The sequence below is a fragment of the Mixophyes fleayi genome, chromosome 5, assembly GCF_038048845.1.
Source record: "Mixophyes fleayi isolate aMixFle1 chromosome 5, aMixFle1.hap1, whole genome shotgun sequence".
Taxonomy (NCBI): Eukaryota; Metazoa; Chordata; class Amphibia; order Anura; family Limnodynastidae; genus Mixophyes; species Mixophyes fleayi.
In genome coordinates this window covers 56066213-56082002 of record NC_134406.1, presented here as the reverse complement: position 1 = coordinate 56082002, position 15790 = coordinate 56066213, and the positions used below count along the sequence as shown (strand labels likewise).

Here is a 15790-nt window from a genome sequence, read left to right as displayed (position 1 = left end):
AAGATTCTTAAGTTTTCAGAATAGGAAATTGGACTAACACCTCTTTTCAGTGATCACTCAGTCTTACTCGGAACTGGCTATGGAGGGCTGGGTCATTTCATCCAGAGTTTACAGATCACCTGTGGAATTCTGTGCAGTTCAGGATTTCTCTGCCGATTTACACCCTTGTTTAAGGGCAACACTACCTAGCGACTAGCTGAGAGCAGAGAAGAAGCTGATTGTTATTTATATAGCTGTAACCGAAATGGCGCCGGCTGCATCCGAAAGAGAGAATGTAGCAGAAAACCTTCTGCCACCATATATGGAACCCTGCTGACACCAGGGTGCAATCCGCTACAGCCTGTCAGGAAGCAGTTGCCGGCAACTGATCCGGTGTGCAGTGGGGATCACCATATTTCTTAGAATATCAGGCACAATCTGCTTCTGCCTGATAGGGGGAGGATGTTGGCTACTGTCGCTAGGCAGCTGATCTGGCATACGGCAGTGATCACGTTGTTTCTTAACAATTAGTTTCTACATATTGTTCTATTTTAGACTTCACTTTGTCTTTTTATTACTTAGAACCTACTATGCAGTTTTATTGGATGTGTAGTCCTGGTTTTCAGACTAATGCTTTTAAGTTAGACCTAAATGGACAGTAACATTTACACCTTCAAAATACTTTTTAGATGAGTTTATTTATATTGACTTTTATTAATTGCAATGTTGTTGCTAGGACGTCCTTTCTAAACCTTTATATACATCTGACTATCTTTCATGATTACATTGCATGGAGAGGAGTGCATGTAGGGATCTTCCTTACATCTGTAATTTTGCCTCAATGTGTCTGTGTTCCTTTCATGTAGTCTGTGTTAATCATAACTACAGCCTCACCTTTGCCTCCCCGCCTTTGGTTTATTAATTGTGACATTGTTTGTAATGGATTATTGGTCTATATGTTTAGTTGGTGGGATTTAGTTTTGTGCTTGTGAAGGTTAATAACACATTTATTGTAGTGTTAGCTTTGTATGTTTTTGCTTTAACTGTTTCTTTGTATGGTGTCGTGACGTTATTGAGGCCAGCTTGCAACCAATGAACTGTTGAACTAATGCAGAACGGGCTTTGGAAACAATTAGCTTTGCTGACAAGACTGGAAAAGAACTATTTAAAGTATATGTTCCTCATTTAGTCACAGGGACTGGTCTTATTTCAGAGGGTATCTTAAAAAGTTATTGTGCATTGCAACACTTTATAGGAACAGTCACAGGTTTATTTAAATTCAAGCCTGTCTAATACTCCTTCTTTTCCTGTCTCACCTGTGTTAGGAGTCATTGTTGTACTTAATGGTGATATGTGAGTGGAGGGGGTCACAGTTCTCAATCACAAGGTGAGTAAGATTATAATGACATTCCTGTTTTCCAGCATGAATTTGATCTAGAAGCATGTATAGTAGGGGGTTACAATATTCATATATTAGTGGTGGGCAACAGGCTGCCCGCGGAGCCTTCACCTGCGGCCCATAGCCTGCTGCTTCAGATATCACTTATTATCTGTAACTATCTATAAACACATAATGAACAGTTATGTTTTCATTCCAGATAATCTGTTTTGTACAAAAAGTCATTAAAAAAAAAACAAAACAAAGACTCCTCTGTTCAGTTTGCTGACAGTCTGCTCTGCCCTGTAGACTCGTTATTAGGAAATCCAGCTGGATTTAGGGTGTAACAGAAGCAGACCAATTTTTGCCATCAACTTTGCAGAATGTCTAATTGAGTAAAGCAACCTTTGGCTATGAAATATGTAGGACACAGTTACTGTATCTATTGACAAATCTCCATACATAATCCTTTGATTTAAGGTTAGAGATGCACTAATCCAGAATTCACATTTTCTTTCCCCTAAGGTTTGTAATATATTGCACTTGAAGTGGTCTGTGTGATTTGACCGTGCTGTCAGAATTCACAGTGAACTTCACCTAGTACAAGCATTGTGACCATTGATTCTGACATCCGTGCACTATCTCTGTTCATATACTGTGTACTAACATGCACAACAATTCTGCATACTTGAGTCAAATATTTTAGTGAATTATGTGTTGGAATGTGAGTGACCAAGATCAATGAACCCTAGAACTCCCTGATGTCTTGTTTTGGTTAATATGATGATCAAATACATATCATACGGGAGCATAGCCTAAAAACGGATTATAGTGGACTTCACAATGGTGATTATCTGCTCTTATATTGATCTGCCTTGATGATAAATATGTCAAATATAAATTCAGGAGTGACAGTCTGGATATTTGTTTTTCAGTTGAGACATTGCTGTACTTTTAAAATTAGTATGTACAATAAGCTGCCAGTTTTATAATTTTAAATAATAATTTCAATGTTTTGCATCGAATATAAAAAATGCTTCTGCTTTTGCACCTAAAGTAATCCATTTTGGCCGTTCTTATTACATTGCTTACTATTTCAGTAGCTTCTTACTTGCCAAGGATAAGTATTAGCTATTACTATTCCATTTATAGTATCTGCACACCTGTGAGTATGTTTCATAAGGCAGGGATCCTGAGTATTGTACCACGGTCATTTAAATACTTGGAGAGGAGTTTAATATTGCAAAAAAAGCTGGTTGGATATTCCCTTAAGTTGATCAAGAGTTTTAGTTTGTTATAGTATCTTCTGCATTAAATTCTGTGGCTCATAAGACACTGGATACCACTCGTGATTACCCCACAGCTAGAAGCAAAAATGAAACAAGTACTTTTATTTTAAAATTTTTGTATTTATGTTTATGTCAAACCCAGACTACATTTTTCCCAAATCCATATTCAGTGAGACCTCAGTGATTTCTAGAGCGAAACCTAACCCAAAATAGTGCAGTGTAGCTGAGTAATAATGCTGCTTTTGGTTTGTGACTGCAAAGTGAGTAGGGAAAGCATGTAATGCTGTTAACATGCGCTCCCATCTGTGTAATAGTCTTAATCCCTTAGCTTCAGCATACAGTAAATCCAGGTGATGAAACTGGGGATTTTCATAGCAAATCTCTAGCGTCTCAGAATCTACCCCTGATGATAAACAGGAAGCAGCTGGAATGTAGACGTACATTTTTATGATTTCCCTGTTGAAGGTTCTTTACTGCAACTGTGGCTTCTCTTGTTGAACAAAAAAAGTTGTTTTGTGTACGTTTAGGTCTGTCAGTTAATAATTTGAACGAACAACGTTATGGATATCACTATCAATGAATCGTTCTATCCATGATGCCTGATCTGGGATCTCACAATCAAGCTGACATCAGCTATATTTTTATAACCTACTAAAAAGAAGAAACATAGCTGTAAATATGTTTATTTTTACTTTTATTAGCATAATGCAACCCATGATTTGATAAAGAGTAAAGAGTAAAAATGTTCAAACTGGTTGTGGTTTGGTTCTCAAACTGCTTCCGTTAATTGGTTTGAAAATTTGCTCGAAATTTTCAAATTTTATAACACTATTTTTAAAACAAACGACGAACGTGAGCCACAAATTTTGAACTGTAATTTTTGAATCTGGGTCCATATTATATTGAAGTGTGAACATGGATCAGTGTTGTTGACCTGGTGAAATTCGATCAACTCTCTAGTTAGGAGCCAGCAATTTTGTAAGTGGGGCAAAAAAAAAATTCCCCGTCTATGATACCTGTGCTGCGGCTTAGAGGAGAACCATATTTACACCAAACAGACTAGCTAGCTCTAGTCTGCTGTGGTGCTAAGCTTTGCCTCTTGCAAGACTAAAACCGGATTTTGTCCAGCCCTGATGTAACAAGCGTACTGAAAGTAAATTAGTTGCTGTGAGTTACATCACTTATGTTTTTTCTAGAAGTCTTTTATTTAAAGACTTAAGCTGGTACACACTGCAGAATTTTCCATCCAATATGTTATCTACAAGGACTTTAAGGTCCAATCGCTCGGACGATGTGGGAGTACGTATAAGATGCCTGCACTTTGATGCTAGATTGTGATACTGCTGGACTACTTAAGAAGGGTCCTGTAGTCACTGTCACTGTCTCTTCCACACATCTCACTGCAGAACCTCAACTCTATAAAGGCCTAATAAGCTTAGGCACTATACTTGGTATGGGTGCACTATTTCTTCAGCACAGTGGGGGACAGTGGTGTGTCTTAACAAGCAAAACAATAAAATACTTGCTTTTTGGAGGGTGGGGGGGAGGTCGTTTTTCTTTTCCCAAACTTCTTGAATGCTCTGAGTATCTCTTTAATAAAATATACCTACCAGAAAATAATACAATACAATATTCTTTTTACAGTATATAGATAATTTGGTATTACACAATAGTTTTACAAAAGAGGTACACGGGGGACTAAAGCTGAACTGCACCCTGCTCTAAATTGAACTTTTACATCATCTTATTTTTTTAATGTGCTGGGAAGCCAAGTGAGCATTGTAGAGATACAGGTTTGCCAACTTGTCAAATGTATGTCCTGTTGCTTCGAGCTCCTCAGCTTGCAGCCATCGCAGTCATGACTGGACATTCTGGTTATGCATAAAAGGATAAATACATTCAAGTATTCAAATACAAAGGTATTGATTAAAAAAAAACAGTAAAAGAAAACCTCTTGTATTTAATATCATTGTACCCCAAAAAAATGTCCATGAGTTTTTGTGTCTGTGATGCACAGTCCTCTGAATGGTTTGTTAAACAAGGAACTGATGTGGTTTTGTATAATGGTTTCCAGATCATTCAGATGTTTTCAATCTGGAATGGGACACCTCTCCTGCACAGCTACAAGTCCTACGGACATGTGTTTAATAGTGTGAGGACTTGTCATTTGTTGCGTAACATGTGGGTTACATAGCCAGTGCAGGCTAGAGGACAAGTGACTCAAATGTAAAGAGGAGAGTTTTTTTTTTATTTATCTACTATATATATATATATATCTATATATCTATCTACTATATAAATGCCTAGTGGCGTGTGTGGGGAAAAAAAAACCAAGCTGCAGCGCCACCTGCTGGGCAGAGTTATACACTGACCTATATATTTCTTGAAGGAGAAGTGACAGTTGGGAATGGTTGGTGGTTGCCGGGGGTGACAGTGGGGAGTTTTTAACACCTTAAGTAGCTTGATGAAGGATGTTGTGATGAAGATGAAGGATGAGGTGATGGAGAAAAATGATGAGGTGGTGACATGTGGACAAAACCACGTTAAAAAAGGGCGCTTGTGTCTGGAAGTAACGCTCTTCCCCTGAGGAGGCCTGGGCTATGGCCCAAATGCATGACAAGAACCTTTTTAACACCTTAAGTAGCTTGATTTGACTAGAATGCATGAGTATCATGCACGGGTTAACTTGTGGTATATATGTTGCTTTAGTAACGTCTCAATTATAACAACAAACAATAAGTCTGCAATCCGCATAGGAATTAGCTGATAGAGGAACGTTAAATGTAAAACGGTTATGATTGCTTTTTAACATTTCGGCTTGTACATGTCGTCTGTCTTAATCTTTTGGTGCTCTGGTATATGACATGGCTGTACAGTGCTGTCTGCTTTAGACACTTATCTATTGTATCTTTGTGTTGGCAAATTTTAAAATAAACATCTTGTTAATGGTGAAAATAGATGGCTTATGTTAAGTTGTTTTATTTTTTTGGATTTTATCTTGCAAGCTGGCAATGTGTAAAGCTGCTCTGTTCTTTCTCAGAACTCTCACTAGTAAACGTCTGCTCTTGTTGCCATATGCCAAAAACATATGTTTATTTAGGGCAAATATTCTTTGTACAGATACAATCAGGAACTCCTGTACATTAAAGACAATGACACTGATTTGCCCAAATTCACTAGAGAATAGAAAATCAGAGTATATTGGAAGTATAATTTCCCATTCTTATAGAGAAGGTAGCTGTGGTATTGGGTAGAAAATCATTAAATGAAACACTACAGAATGTATTACCCAAGTTTTAGAAGGCTTGTAATTTATTGGCAGATGGGACAGTGAACCCCGCCCCCTCATCATTTTAAGTTTAGGTTACGGTGTTGACTAAAAAGCCTAAAAACCCTCATTTACCTTTTTAAAATGAGGGCCAGAAAATGTTTTAGCCCCATTGCCTATGGCCGTGATTGGCAATAGGTGACCCTAGGGCCACATGCCGTCCTCTGAGCCTTCACCTGTGACCCCCATCTCATTTCTTCTTTATTGTTTGTTTTAGGTTGTAGCACTTGTTTAAAATGCCCGCTGGTATGTTAGTACAGATATGCCTCTTTCTTTAATTAAATGCACAGTTACAACTTATTACTGAGATTGAGGGTAATGTGTTGGCCTCGAAGGTTAGAGGGCTGCCTGTGTGTCCCCTGAAGTGTATCAGGTTGTCTATCGCTGACCTATGAACTGAGGGCTATCTCCCCCCCCCCCCCCCCATAATATATGCAATATTGTGAATGGATGCTAAAGACATCATGATTTTGACCCTGCATCTAATATGTGGCACATCCTCCAGGAGCTGAGAAGGTTTTTGATAGAATTGAGAGCGTAGTTATTAAACTTCCATTGGGAACCTTGGAGGCTCATGCTCAGCTGGATCTATGCATTATATATCAGACCTACTGCATGAGTGAAGGTAAATGGCCTTCTCTTGTCACCTGTGGACTTTGAAACTAGTGCACAGCCTTTGTTGTGGTTCGTTTTTTAATATAATTGGAGGGTCTGGCAAGGAAAAATAGTCCCCTATCACATAAAGGCACTGTTGGTGTTTGTGTTCGGAACGTAAAATGGAAAATTAAGCAGGTAACAATCTATTTCTCACTCAACTCAAACATTAACTTAACACAACTTGAGGCCTTCCATTTCTCAATACTTAGTGCTGACGCCTTGGTTAGCAGGCAGACATCTTTTCCTTTCTGTTGAAATGCCTTTTACATTATTTTGGGCAGATATCCCTCAGAAACTAATCAACATTTATGTACAGACTTTTTCAAGCACATCTGTTTCCAAGTCGATGAGACATGTCCACTAAATAATATTGTTTCTCCTGCAGATGCTACAAGTTCAGTTGGTGCAGGCCTAGTTCAGATTTCTTATGACTACCTTCATCAAATACATTTGTAGATTAAACTGGCAAATATTGGCAGCCCAGAAGTACAGCGGTGGTTTGGGAGCACTGAACCCAGTATTGGATTATACAGTCATGGCCAAAAGTTTTGAGAATGACACAAGTATTGGTTTTCACAGAAGTTTGTTGCTTCAGTGTTTAGATCTTTTAGTCAGATGTTTCTATGGTATACTGAGGTAAAATTTACAAGCATTTTATAAGTGTCAAAGGCTTTTATTGTTTACATTAAGTTTATGCAAAAGTCAATATTTGCAGTGTTGACCCTTCTTTTTGAAGACCTCTGCAATTCGCCCTGGCATGCTGTCAGTCAACTACTGGGCCAATACTGACTGACTGGCTGTCCATTCTTGCCTAATCAATTTGCCTGGAGTTTGTCAGAATGTGTGTGTTTTTGTTTGTCTACCTGACTCTTGAGGATTGACCACAAGTTCTCAATTGGATTAAGGTCTGGGGAGCTTCCTGGCCATGGACCCAAATTTCGATGTTTTGATCCCGAGCCACTTCGTTATCACTTTTGCCTTATAGCAAGGTGCTTAATCATGCTGGAAAAGGCATTGTTTCTTCACCAAACTGTTCTTGGATGGTTGGGAGAAGTTGCTCTTAAAGGATGTTTTTGTAACATACTTTATGCATGGCTGTGTTCCTAGGCAAAATTGGTAGTGAGCTTACTCCCTTGGATGAAAAGCAACCCTGCACATGAATGGTCTCAAGATGCTTTACTGTTGGCATGACACAGGACTGATTGTAGTGCTTACCTTTCCTTCTCTGGACAAGCGATTTTCCAGATTCCCAAAACAATATGAAAGGGGATTCATCAGAGAAAATGACTTTACCCCAGTCCTCAGCAGTCCAATCCCTGTACCTTTTGTAGAACATCAGTCTGTCCCTGTGAAGCCCTTTTTGTGCAAAGCAATGATGACTGCTCATGTTTCCTTGCAGCAAAACATGGTTAACAGAGGAAGAACAATGATTTCAAGCACCACCCTCCTTTTAAAGCTTCCAGTCTGTTATTCTAACTCAGTCAGCATGACAGAGTAATCTCCATCCTTGTCCTTGTCAACACTTTCACCTGTGGTAACAAGAGAATCACTGATCTGATGTCAGCTGGTCCTTTTGGGGCAGGGCTAAAATGCAGTGAAAATGTTTTGGGATAAAAATCATTGTCATGACAAAGAGGAAATTTTATAATTATTTGCAATTCATCTGACCACTCCATAAAATTCTGGAGTAGATGCAAATTGCCATCATAAAAACTGAGGCAGTAGACTTTGTGAAAAATAATTTTTGTGTAATTCTTAAAACTTTTGGCCATGACTGTAGAGCCTATCAAATGGAAATACCTTTTTGAGAGGCATCCAGGGGAATTGGACAAGCTTTGGGTCTCCCTCCAAGCCATTGACTGATGTCACATCGACTGCATTTTGGGTGTTGGAGGAAGCCAATTACTGAATTGGACAAATTTATTATTAAGAACAAGTATCTCTCAAGGCCCGTCCTCAGTGCCCTCACTCTTGACACTAGCCACAGGTATCTCCGCTTACCCTCTTAAGGGGCATAGAACCTTTAGGGTGGTCTTCTGAAGCGCATAGTTCGGTTAGGCACCCTACGCCCATTAGCAGACATAAAATACACATATACAGTATCTTTACAATGGATAATTGATATTACAGGCAATTAAAGAGCCTTTGTCTCTTGCTAATGAGGGAACTGAAGCCATTTAAAAACTAATGAGCTTGCATGTTAGCTAGTATTAGACTATGATTACAATTGATTTTGCAGTGTGCAGGTTAGGTTGCAAGTGGGGAAAAAAAAAATGTCCTTCCGTACCCCAGGTAAATATACATGCATTAGTGCCATTATACTTTGGCTCCAAGTGACCCAGTAGTATGTGTTTGGGCTGTGGGAGAAATGTAGAGCATTACAGAAGTGGAAGTTGCTCAATCAATTTATAGGTTTAGAGCAGGTGCTTGAAAGGTTGAGGTTATCCAATAAGGAACAAATACAGAGAAAAATCCCACAGCACACTGCTATAACCAGCAAAGCTCTGCTATTTCTACTTGTGCATAAAATGCAGAAATCTCAGAATACCCCGCCCTTTCAAACACCTGCTATGAACCTATAAATTGATCGAGCAACTTCCACTTCTGTATTGTTTGTTGGAGAGACATGTTGCTATCAGTAGCTGATGGGGAGTGCTTGTGCTGTATTGCCGTTTGGAGGCTCTTGGGGTACCTCTTGGTAAGTTAGCTCTCACTTTAAAAACACATATATGTATGACCCCAATATATGGACTCTCATTCTTTAGAGTTAAGACCACCCTATTAGCAGAAGCACCTTGACGGAACGGGTGGCTTTCCTTACATTTTCAAATGTGTGCTGGGGGAATTTTTTCTAGGAAATTAAAGCACCAAGAAATTCTCCCAATGAAGTAAGCAATAATATCCATTATAAAGTTAATAAATTTCCATCCAATGGGCAAAAAGGTTTATACTGTTCTGTCTCTGTCTTCAACTACTTTTATGTTGTCATATCTCATTTTTCACATTAGCTCTTCCCTCAGTCAGGTGCAAGCAAAGGATTTTGACAGTGAAAGTACTGTAGTACAATACAGTGCGCCAGTTTTCTCTCAGATTTGAATCTGCAAATTTGGTCTATAGAAGGAGTTCTGGGCACCTGTCCCCAACCCTCCTGCTGGTGTCAGTGGTGTCATTGGTTCCTAATACATTGAAAGACTTTTTATTGTTTGTTTTTTTCCCACCTCCCACAATGGCTGTTCCCACACTGTGTAGGCGACAAGTGTGCTTTAAGTTAATGATATCTTGTTACTGCTAGTGTGATGAGATACAGGCTGTTACCATTAATATAACATCATATAAGTGAAGTATACAAATGAAGGATCGTTCTATTTAAAATGGCAGCACTTAGTGTATTCATCCCAGCTCTGAGTAGGAGTGCTGTGGGCTAGAGCAGTCTAACTACTGTGTTAGTCACAGTTCATGACATTCCCGGCTTCCTAGGAGATGAGATATAAGGGATACAGCTGAGACTGTCATTCTTTACAAGGTGTGTGGATTTTCATATCTTTAATTAAACCTACCTTGATATCATAATGTTACAGCTGCACAGCATGTTGTCTCCTTTAGAAGGAGTATCGCTTAACAGATGTCAAAATACTGTAGAATCACAGCTTTCCATTTTCTGATAACAAATTACTTAATAACGTGGGCTTGTTTGTTTGGCATATGTCGGTGGTAAATCACATTAGAGAGAAGCGGCATATAATTAACCTACATGTGTTCTAAGATCAGGCGTTACTTTTTTTTTTTGCGGAAATATTTCTTTGACTATATATCTGTACTTGCTACCTGGCTCTCAGTGCATCACAACAAACTTACAGCGGGATATAAAACTGTATGGAGTTAACTTCCGCAAACAAACTGGGTTAATGCAGTATAGTGAAATGAAAACACATTTTGTAACATTAACATGATATGTAAGTTACTAAACCCTGACAGGAGTCAATGTATTTGACAATATTTGCTTAATCAGTTCTTATAAATAAGCTATGGGAACTCTTACTGTATATAATGTTTATAGCTCTTAACATCTTAAGTTTATTGGTCCATTTAGGGACTTTACGCTAGGGTCTCGCACTCAAACGGTGTTTAACACCAAAGCAATGACTAGCCTAAAAGAGCAAGCTGAGCTATGCACACAAGTGTTCTTCCTTCTGTCTAGGTTTAGATACCTTCTGTCACTATGATGAAAATGTAGAGTTAAAGGGGATCTGAAACTAAAGCAAATCTAAAATCTCTGTGTACTGCATGTAGACTTCCTTCCTACTCTCCCCAATTCAGTGGATATCCAGGGAGTCTCGTTCATGCCTGGCCGATGTCTTTTATTGTAGTTGAGGTTTAGAAGCCAGCACCGCTCTGGGTGTTACTTGAACAAGCGTTCAAGCCTCCTATAGGATCTGATTCAATTAGCCGCACTAGCATCATGCTGTGCATTTCTGTGTGAGGATTTGGCAAAGATCTTCTTCTCTATTTCTTTTCTTTTTTTTTTTTTCTTTGCTCGCACCTTTTTATAAGGGAAGATTCAGGTCCACATACCGTATCAATGTTGTGGCAGGAATTTCGGCTAATTTTTTTTTCGCACCCTCTAAAAGGTGAGCAAAAAAATTTGAGAAGATTCCTACCGTAATGTGTGCAGCCGGACATTGCGGTGATGTCTGCAAGGCACATCGCCAGCAGCTGAATCTTGTGGAATTGCAAGCAAAAAAAGAGAGATGGTTTTTATTACCGTAACTGCCAATTCGCGTATAAGCACAGCGCTCCAGGTTATTACAGAATCTCTTGGCTTGATGAGTTTGGCTCCATACAGTTGGGACACCAAATCAGCTGAAGGTGTTGGTAAAAGGGAGCTGCAGGGAGTGAAGAGATTCTAGATTTCCAATGGATCGTGAAGAGCTGGGAATTGACATGTTTTACTGCTATCCCCATGACCTATATTATTAACTTTTATTATTGGGTGGAAAAATGTTTCAAAGTAATGTCAAACAAAAATAGGTGCTTCCTGTTTTTGTCCATCATAAATTGGAAAAGATACTGTGCACAAGTATCCTATTAATTGGGAACAAAGATCCATTTTTAACCTTCAGATAACGCTACATTCCCACTGTGATAGCTGAGGTGTCATAGGGGTCTTCCACCATCAGATGTCCACTTTGTCACTTGTTCATGCCCTCTTACATTTTTGCAGACTGCTCTGATATCAATGTATGACTAAAATCACAGAAGGAAGATTGAAAGCTAAACCAATATAGTTATAAAAGGTTGTAGCAGGACTTGTACAAACCAATGAATTGGTCATCTGAATGTGGAATACCCCTTTAAATGGCATTTTCCCTCAGATATTAATACACCCATAGTGATGTATGAAGTGAAAATAATACAATTTAAGGTATGATTATTTTTTTTTTTAATAAAGTATGAGTTTTTATACATAATGAACAAAACATATTAAACACCCTATCTAACCACACATATCAAATAAATGAGCATATCTCTTTACCGTGTGAACCGTGTAACCGAGAGTACACAATAACTTGCATTGCCGGCGACCCATTGGGTATGATTTATTTTTACTTTGATATTTCCTGCTGTTTGCTTTTATTACTTTTTTTTTTAATATATTCTTTCGCATTCCCTTTTTAAATCCTTGCTAATATGCAAAGCATTTCCACTGCCAAACACCATGCTGAAAAGTAAGATTGTGAGCATGGCTTCAACACATTGTCATTGTTTCAGTTTAGCCTGAAGGATTATTGCACATGGGCTCTTGCACAAAGTTTTGCCTGTCAGTATAATGAAGAAGCTACATGGAACATTGAGCAATAATAAGATAGTGAGTTTTAATTTGTTATTTTAAGAAATTGTTAAAACACAACAAGATTTATTTGGTGAAGAAGCGACAAACAATATGAATGTATTGTTACCATATAAATATAGTGCTATAGTATATGTTTAATAACATACCTTGCCTTTGACTTTACAAGTTAGTTATAAAACATAAGAAATATGTTGCAAAGTAAAGATTAATTTCAACCCAGATACAAGCGCATGGGGCACTATGTTATTATGTGTCTAGTGCTTCTGAATGAATTTCATATCTTCTAAATAAATGTATATAACATCTATGCATAAATCAAATCAAACAAGCTCACATAAACTGTTTATGCTCTCTGTAAAATACATGATTTGGTATCGGCACCGAAGAGATGGAAGGTTCTTACCCTACTCTTTCCCTGCTTGGTTATTTCCAATGGTCCTCCAGGGTTCTTCTGACTTGGATAGCCTAGTAGAAGAAATTCCTTTTTTCACATTCCCCTCACCGTCAGCCGCGTGATGCGCCTGTCTCCAACTACTGACCAGCTACGCCTTTTTCGTCCCACTTTGGAACTAGCATACGTTTTTCCCCGGGACGGGAGCACCGTTTCTTCAGACATTTGACACAACATAACCTGCCATTGGTGCAGGACTTGGCCCCCATGCAGCGTTCTTCCCGCTTTCACTGCCCTCAACAACACATTGCAACTCCCCGACCAGGTATTTTATCAATACCTTCAACGTAGACACTACTTTAGTTCCCTGAAGCTCCCGTTAGCCACCGAGCGATGCTCACCGCTGAAGGTTTTGTTGCAGTTCCTTTCAGACCAAAAGCCTTATTTCCGCTATCTATCAAATCCCCCCCCCCCCCCCTCCCAAATTGGTGCGGGAGTGAGCCACCGAGGAGGTTCTGGACATGTAGGAGTATTTCAGTTTGAGTAAAAATGCGCACAAGGTTTTTTTATAGACTGTACTGGGTCCACACCCGCGTTCGCTCAGTTTTCCGCAATTTCTTGGATCTCTGGTGGCGGACCTAAGGGTCAGCGGGGCACCCTGCTGCATATCTGGTGGACATGCCCGAAAATACGCCTCTACTGGCAAGAAGTCCACTCGATTATACTATCCATCACTGATGTCTGCACGCTTCCTTCTGTACTATATACACTATTACCCTACCCATCCCTGATACATACACAAAAGTTGATCTGACACATAGTACAGCATCACAACCACCCTTCATAATACCCCCACTGCTTTCCAGGCTGTTTGGTCACTATGGACGACTTACTACGGAGATGCCCCTCCTTTAACCACAACCTATTCCCACTTACTAAACTCCCCCCATCTGCCCTCACCACATGAGTGATTCATCAATGGCCAACATCATTTTCCCACTCTCACATTTTGTCTAATAACCTTCCCACCCCCCTCTTCCCTGGATCCCTCCACCCCATTGTAGGGCTTCCTCCCCCCAAAAGGCAACGGCATATAGATACACCTCAGTATGTATATGTTCCAAGCAGAGTAATTGAACCCATCTTTGCCCTTTGAGCTAGTATTTTTGACTTTTTTGTAAGACTGTGAAATGCACCTGTACCTATGTATCCGTTGATTTATTGTTCTTCACCTTTTGTGCGTTTTTGTTCAAAAAACAAGACATTTACAAAATAGATATTACAAGGGCCCAGGGATGAGCCAACAAGGACTAAAAGTTGTTACTAAACTTAAATTGTATATTTGTGAAAAATATTTTTGCTATAGTGACATTTCATTTCACCTAATTAGATTTTGTTTAACTAGGGCTAGATTTTGGATCAGTCTTGTATGAAAACTTTTTTTTTTTTTTCCCCTCAAGTCTAGTCCTTACTTTAACTAGAGATAATATATAGGAATTGTTTAATTGTTTCAATTTATTACTGAATGTAAACATTGTTTGTTCAGATATTTGCATTAACACTGTTCTAATTTCCCTTTATATCTTCTTGTAGACGACCAGTATAGACTACTAGATGTGGGAAGATGTTGACTACAGAGAGAGGAGCTGTGGAGGAATGGTTATCTGAGTTTAAGGTATTTATTTGAGAACTATATGAAACCTTCTTGTGACCTATCAGTGGGGCAACTGATTGTTGTTTGTTGCCCCTCGGTTATGTACAGTGTATGTTTTTCAACACACAAAACAAGTCTATAAAGATTTGAAGGCTGTGATAAAGCCTGATTGGTGTAGACGCTCCCTGAAAACCCATCCTTTTTTTTTTTTTTAATAGTTTACCTAATCCCGATGATACTATTTGCACTAATCCACTCTCACAACTGTCCCAATCTCCACTCTGAGCCACAATAGCTTCTCTTGGCACCTTACCAATCTACCATAATGATAATAAAAATGACCTTCTTTTGCTAGGGTGTGACGTCCAGATAAGGGTATTCCCCTTTTAAGACCCTGGTCAAGTTTTGTTGGCTGGCAATGATAGTATTTATATGTGGCTCTCTCGTACGTGTCTGTTATTAAGCTTCAGACATTATCACATTGGGTGATTCATGGTGCTCATGCTGTCACTTTACCCATGGAACAGAAATGCTTAGAGGCAAACCTAATGTGTAATATTATATTAGGTGACTTGTCATCCACTGTAATGTCAAAAATAATTGTTAGTATTGTTCAGAATAAGTTTTTGTGACCTGACGTAAATGCTTATAAAGATAGAGGGCATTGGGCTTCTGCAATATCTGTATATAACGGATACACCAACAAATTGCCTTTTGTAAATTCTGCATGTACACTAGGCACAGTTAGAAGTGCAGACGCATGAATTGATTGGGCCATTGAACCTAAAATACAAGTGTGTGTGTGTGTGTGTGTATGTATGTATATATATATATATATATATATATATATATATAATTTTTACATTTCATACAGATATAAGAACGGAGGATGTGTTTGGTAAGCAGCAAGGGTTGTAGCCAGCATTTTTGTCCTCGGAGTACCTAACTACTTCTCTTTGCGCCTATAGAATGATGCTGGAATAGGTGATAATAGAACAATAACTTGCACTTGCTGCATAGCAAGGGCTCCTAGCATTTTAGACATCTTGAAGGAATGCAGACATTAACCATATCTGTTGTTATAGATACCACAAACTCCTACGCACCTTCCGGTCTCTGTGCAAAACTTTTCAGTAAGCCTTAATGGCGGAAAATAATAGTTTCACAAAGAGTAGTGCAATCACCAACTGGTCAACTATGCAGATGCTATAGAATGCTTTACACCCGCAGCCTCCCTTTCCACGGGAGGGCTCCTCTGAAGGC

At 38.9% G+C, this 15790-nt stretch overlaps 1 protein-coding gene across 4 annotated transcripts in view; it reads left to right on the top strand.

Annotated features, from left to right (window-relative positions):
* HYCC1 (hyccin PI4KA lipid kinase complex subunit 1) overlaps positions 1–15790 on the top strand; it is a 77048-nt gene that overhangs the window by 15859 nt on the left and 45399 nt on the right. For 3 of the 4 annotated variants that reach the window (XM_075212217.1, XM_075212220.1, XM_075212219.1), the window contains exon 2: positions 14467–14548. In XM_075212217.1, coding sequence (XP_075068318.1) covers positions 14498–14548 — 51 coding nt within the window. In that variant the 5' untranslated portion in view covers positions 14467–14497. Of the gene's footprint in view, positions 1–1304; positions 1367–14466; positions 14549–15790 lie in introns of all 4 variants that reach the window. The other variant, XM_075212218.1, reaches the window with a different exon arrangement.